This window comes from Rhinatrema bivittatum, chromosome 5, assembly GCF_901001135.1.
Source record: "Rhinatrema bivittatum chromosome 5, aRhiBiv1.1, whole genome shotgun sequence".
Classification (NCBI taxonomy): Eukaryota; Metazoa; Chordata; class Amphibia; order Gymnophiona; family Rhinatrematidae; genus Rhinatrema; species Rhinatrema bivittatum.
Window position 1 is genome coordinate 3,426,709 of NC_042619.1, and position 6,000 is coordinate 3,432,708.

Below are 6,000 nucleotides of genomic sequence, written 5' to 3' on the forward strand. Positions count from 1 at the left end.
TAGCTGTCACTTGCAGTGGAGGCTCCTCACACCCACACACATGCATAGGTGGGATATACGTATTTAAATACATAAATGTCTGCTCTGAGTGTGACAGCTCTCGCCTCCATGTCTAGCTGTCACTTGCAGTGGAGGCTCCTCACACCCACACGCATGCATAAGTGGAATAAATGTTTTTAAATATATGTCTGCTCTGAGTGTGTTAGCTCTGAACTCCATGTCTAGCTGTCACTTGCAGTGGAGGCTCCTCACACCCACACGCATGCATAAGTGGGATAAATGTTTTTAAATATATGTCTGCTCTGAGTGTGTCAGCTCTGAACTCCATGTCTAGCTGTCATTTGCAGTGGAGGCTCCTCACACCCACACGCATGCATAAGTGGGATAAATGTTTTTAAATATATGTCTGCTCTGAGTGTGACAGCTCTGAACTCCATGTCTAGCTGTCACTTGCAGTGGAGGCTCCTCACACCCACACGCATGCATAAGTGGGATAAATGTTTTTAAATATATGTCTGCTCTGAGTGTGACAGCTCTGAACTCCATGTCTAGCTGTCACTTGCAGTGGAGGCTCCTCACACCCACACGCATGCATAAGTGGGATAAATGTATTTAAATATGTAAATGTCTGCTCTGAGTGTGTCAGCTCTGAACTCCATGTCTAGCTGTCACTTGCAGTGGAGGCTCCTCACACCCACACGCATGCATAAGTGGGATAAATGTATTTAAATATGTAAATGTCTGCTCTGAGTGTGACAGCTGTCTGCTTTCTCGCCAGGTTTTTCAGCAGTTCCTTCTATGCTGGAAAAGTAATGCTGTCTCTGGATTTCATCATTTTTTGCTTGCGCCTGGTGCATATTTTTGCTGTCAGCAGAATTCTGGGACCCAAAATCATCATGTTACACAGGATGGTAAGAAATGTGATCCCCAGCGCCAGCACCCTGTGTCTCTGTATCAGAGAGAGTGCAATCTGAGTGTAACGATCCCCACATTGGCAGAAGTCATCCCTCAGCCCCGCTCTCTCCCGCTCTGGGCATCTGATTGATGCAACGAGGCCGGCCCTATTTAATCCTCTCGCCTCTTCCACCACTCGGCGCCTTTTATTATAGAAACATAGAAACAATGACGGCAGGAAAGGACCAAACGGTCCATCCAGTCTGCCCAGCAAGCTGATGGTAGCATCGGTTGTGCCATACAAGTCACCCCCTTACTTAGTCTCCCAAACCGTCAGGGCCCTGGTTGCTTGCTGTCTGAGTCGAATTCCCTCCTGCTGCTGAAGCAGAGAGCTATGGAATAAGGGCTTATTGGTTAAGGGCAGTAACACTGCCTCACCGTAGCTCCTTGCTTTGCCTCTCCTTACCCGGCCTTTCTTGATTTGCCTCGTGGCCTTTGGGCCTTCTAGTGTTTCCGTGCCCTGCCTCGTGGCCTGGCTTCTACGTGCATTGTTTGTGCATTTGCTTGTTTGTTTGTGCATTTGCTTGCTTGTTTGTGCATTTGCTTGTTTGTTTGTGCATTTGCTTGCCTGTGTCTGTGTGGATTTTGTCACGCCCTGGAGTCCTTGTCCTGTGCTGTCTGAGCTGCTTAGCGGTCCTGCTGTTCCTTCTTGCTATAAGTATGTGAAATAAATGAATGTGCCTGGGTGTCCCTGCGGCCGCCCCTCGCCTGTGCTTCCTCCAGTGTAGCCTGCTCGGGCCCTTCCTCCGTCCTGCTCTGCTTACACCTTTGCTTCTGCGCTCAGCCTTGCACGCACTGATCTTTGCTGTCTGACCTGCACTGTCACTGACCCTTGCCCTGACCTCTGCCTGGACTGCAGCCTCGTGTGACCGCTGCCTGCCATGGACCCTGCCACCAGAACCTGCGAGCCCGATCCCAGGGGGAGGCGGCTGGGCAGGCAGAAGACCTGCTCTGCTTCCGAGGGAATCCGGACACCCAGCCGGCCGCTCAGTGACACCGAGTGCCCGTTTTATTCTCAGTGTCGGGTTTATATCACAGCGCAGGGGGCGACTGAGAGCTGAAATAATCTGGGAGTCAGTAATCCAACAAAATACCATCTTTATTACAAAAGTGCATCCACCCTCATCCCCAGCAGTCTCACAGTCTCGGTGTGTAATTGTTGCTGTGTGTATAGCACTGGGGGGATATGATCAGTGGTGTGTAATTGTTGCTGTGTGTGTATCACTGGGGGGGATATGATCAGGGGTGTGTAATTGTTGCTGTGTGTGTATCACTGGGGGGGATATGATCAGGGGTGTGTAATTGTTGCTGTGTGTGTATCACTGGGGGATATGATCAGGAATGTGTAATTGTTGCTGTGTGTGTATCACTGGGGGGATATGATCAGGGGTGTGTAATTGTTGCTGTGTGTGTATCACTGGGGGGATATGATCAGGGGTGTGTAATTGTTGCTGTGTGTGTATCACTGGGGGGATATGATCAGGAATGTGTAATTGTTGCTGTGTGTGTATCACTGGGGGGGATATGATCAGGGGTGTATAATTGTTGCTGTGTGTGTATCACTGGGGGATATGATCAGGAATGTGTAATTGTTGCTGTGTGTGTATCACTGGGGGGATATGATCAGGGGTGTGTAATTGTTGCTGTGTGTGTATCACTGGGGGGATATGATCAGGGGTGTGTAATTGTTGCTGTGTGTATATCACTGGGGGGATATGATCAGGAATGTGTAATTGTTGCTGTGTGTGTATCACTGGGGGGATATGATCAGTGGTGTGTAATTGTTGCTGTGTGTGTATCACTGGGGGGATATGATCAGTGGTGTGTAATTGTTGCTGTGTGTGTATCACTGGGGGGATATGATCAGGGGTGTGTAATTGTTGCTGTGTGTGTATCACTGGGGGGATATGATCAGTGGTGTGTAATTGTTGCTGTGTGTGTATCACTGGGGGGATATGATCAGTGGTGTGTAATTGTTGCTGTGTGTGTATCACTGGGGGATATGATCAGGGGTGTGTAATTGTTGCTGTGTGTGTATCACTGGGGGGATATGATCAGGAATGTGTAATTGCTGCTGTGTGTTTATCACTGGGGGGGTATGATCAGGAATGTGTAATTGTTGCTGTGTGTGTATCATGAGGGGTTATGACCAGGAATGTGTAATTGTTACTGTGTGTATCACTGAGGGGATATGATCAGTGTGTAATTGTTGCTGTGTGTGTATCACTGAGGGGATATGATCAGTGTGTAATTGTTGCTGTGTGTGTATCACTGAGGGGATATGATCAAGAATGTGTAATTGTTACTGTGTGTGTATCACTGAGGGGATATGATCAGTGTGTAATTGTTGCTGTGTGTGTATCACTGAGGGGATATGATCAGGGGTGTATAATTGTTGCTGTGTGTGTATCACTGGGGGGATATGATCAAGGGTGTATAATTATTCCTGTGTGTGTATCACTGGGGGGATGTGATCAGGAATGTGTAATTGTTGCTGTATGTGTATCACTGGGGGAATATGATCAGGAATGTGTAATTGTTGCTGTATGTGTATCACTGGGGGAATATGATCAGGAATGTGTAATTGTTGCTGTACGTGTATATCACAGAGGGGGGGAATGGTCACGGGGTGTAATTGTTGCTGTGTGTGTATATCACAGGGGCGGAATGGTCAGGGGTGTGTAATTGTTGCTGTGTGCGTGTGTATAAGCACAGGGGGTGGGAATGGTCAGGGGTGTGTAATTGTTGCTGTGTGTGTATATCACAGAGGGGGGAATGATCAGGGGTGTGTAATTGTTACTCTGTGTGTGTATAACACAAGGGGTGGGAATGGTCAGGGGTGTGTAATTGTTGCTCTGTGTGTGTGTGTGTATCACAGGGGGGGAATGGTCAGAGGTGTGTAATTGTTGCTGTGTGTGTATAAAACAGGGGGTGGGAATGGTCCGGGGTGTGTAATTGTTGCTCTGTGTGTGTATATCACAGGGGGAGGGAATGGTGAGGGGTGTGTAATTGTTGCTCTGTGTGTGTGTGTATCACAGGGTGGGAATGGTCAGGGGTGTGTAATTGTTGCTCTGTGTGTGTATATATCACGGGGGGTGGGAATGGTGAGGGGTGTGTAATTGTTGCTTTGTGTGTGTGTATATCACAGGGGGGTGGGAATGGTCAGGGGTGTGTAATTGTTGCTTTGTGTGTGTGTATATCACAGGGGGGTGCGAATGGTCAGGGTTGTGTAATTGTTGCTCTGTGTGTGTGTATCACAGGGGGAGAATAGTCAGGGTGTGTAATTGTTGCTGTGTGTATAACACAGGGGGTGGGAATGGTCATGGGTGTGTAATTGTTGCTGTGTGTGTGTGTGTGTATCATGTGGGAATGGTCAGGGGTGTGTAATTGTTGCTGTGTGTGTGTGTATATCACAGGGAGAAATGGTCAGGGGTGTATAATTGTTGCTGTGTGTGTGTATATCACAGGAGGGGGATGGTCAGGGGTGTGTAATTGTTGCTCTGTGTGTGTGTGTATCACAGGGGGGAATGGTCAGGGGTGTGTAATTGTTACTGTGTGTGTGTATATCACAGGGGGGAATGGTCAGGGGTGTGTAATTGTTGCTGTGTGTGTATCACTGGGGGGGTATGATCAGGAATGTGTAATTGTTGCTCTGTGTGTGTATCACTGGGGGGATATGATCAGGGGTGTGTAGTTGTTGCTGTGTGTGTATCACTGGGGGGGGTATGATCAGGAATGTGTAATTGTTACTGTGTTGTATCACTGAGTGGATATGATCAGGAATGTGTAATTGTTACTGTGTGTATCACTGGGGGGATATGATCAGGGGTGTGTAATTGTTGCTGTGTGTGTATCATTGGGGGGATATGATCAGGGGTGTGTAATTGTTGCTGTGTGTGTATCACTGAGGGGATGTGATCAGGAATGTGTAATTGTTACTGTGTGTGTATCACTGGAGGGATATGATCAGGAATGTGTAATTGTTGTTGTGTGTGTATCACTGGAGGGATATGATCAGGAATGTGTAATTGTTACTGTGTGTGTATCACTGGGGGGGGGGGGTATCATCAGGAATGTGTAATTGTTGCTGTGTGTGTATCACTGGGGGGATATGATCAGGAATATGTAATTGTTACTGTGTGTGTATCACTGGGGGGATATGATCAGGAATGTGTAATTGTTGCTGTGTGTGTATCACTGGGGGGGTATCATCAGGAATGTGTAATTGTTGCTGTGTGTGTATCACTGGGGGGTATGATCAGGAATGTGTAATTGTTGCTGTGTGTGTGTGTGTATGTGTATCACTGGGGGGATATGATCAGGAATGTGTAATTGTTGCTGTGTGTGTATCACTGGGGGGATATGATCAGGAATGTGTAATTGTTACTGTGTGTGTATCACTGGGGGGATATGATCAGAAATGTGCAATTATTGCTGTGTGTGTATCACTGGGGGGGCTATGATCAGGAATGTGTAATTGTTGCTGTGTGTGTATCACTGGGGGGGTATAATCAGGAATGTGTAATTGTTGCTGTGTGTGTATCACTGAGGGGACATGATCAGGAATGTGTAATTGTTGCTGTGTGTGTATCACTGAGGGGATATGATCAGGAATGTGCAATTGTTGCTATGTGTGTATCACTGGGGGGATATGATATGGGGTGTATAATTGTTGCTGTGTGTGTATCACTGGGGGGATATGATCAAGGGTGTATAATTGTTGCTGTATGTGTATCACTGGGGTAATATGATCAGGAATGTGTAATTGTTGCTGTGTGTGTATCACTGAGGGGATATGGTCAGGGGGGTGTAATTGTTGCTGTGTGTGTTTGTATATCACAGGGGGGGAATGGTCAGGGGTGTATAACTGTTGCTGTGTGTGTGTGTATATATCACAGAGGGGGGGAATGGTCACGGGGGTGTAATTGTTGCTGTGTGTGTGTATAAGCACAGGGGGTGGGAATGATCAGGGGTGTGTAATTGTTGCTGTGTGTGTGTATATATCACAGAGGGGGGAATGATCAGGGGTGTGTAATTGTTACTGTG

At 47.3% G+C, this 6,000-nt stretch overlaps 1 protein-coding gene across 1 annotated transcript in view; it reads left to right on the forward strand.

Moving 5' to 3' along the window:
* The window catches only part of LOC115091562 (transient receptor potential cation channel subfamily M member 2-like), a 246,883-nt gene that overhangs the window by 175,410 nt on the left and 65,473 nt on the right, over positions 1–6,000 (forward strand). Inside the window, exon 20 of the mRNA XM_029601742.1 lies at positions 779–951. Coding sequence (XP_029457602.1) covers positions 779–951 — 173 coding nt within the window. The remainder of the gene's footprint in view (positions 1–778; positions 952–6,000) is intronic.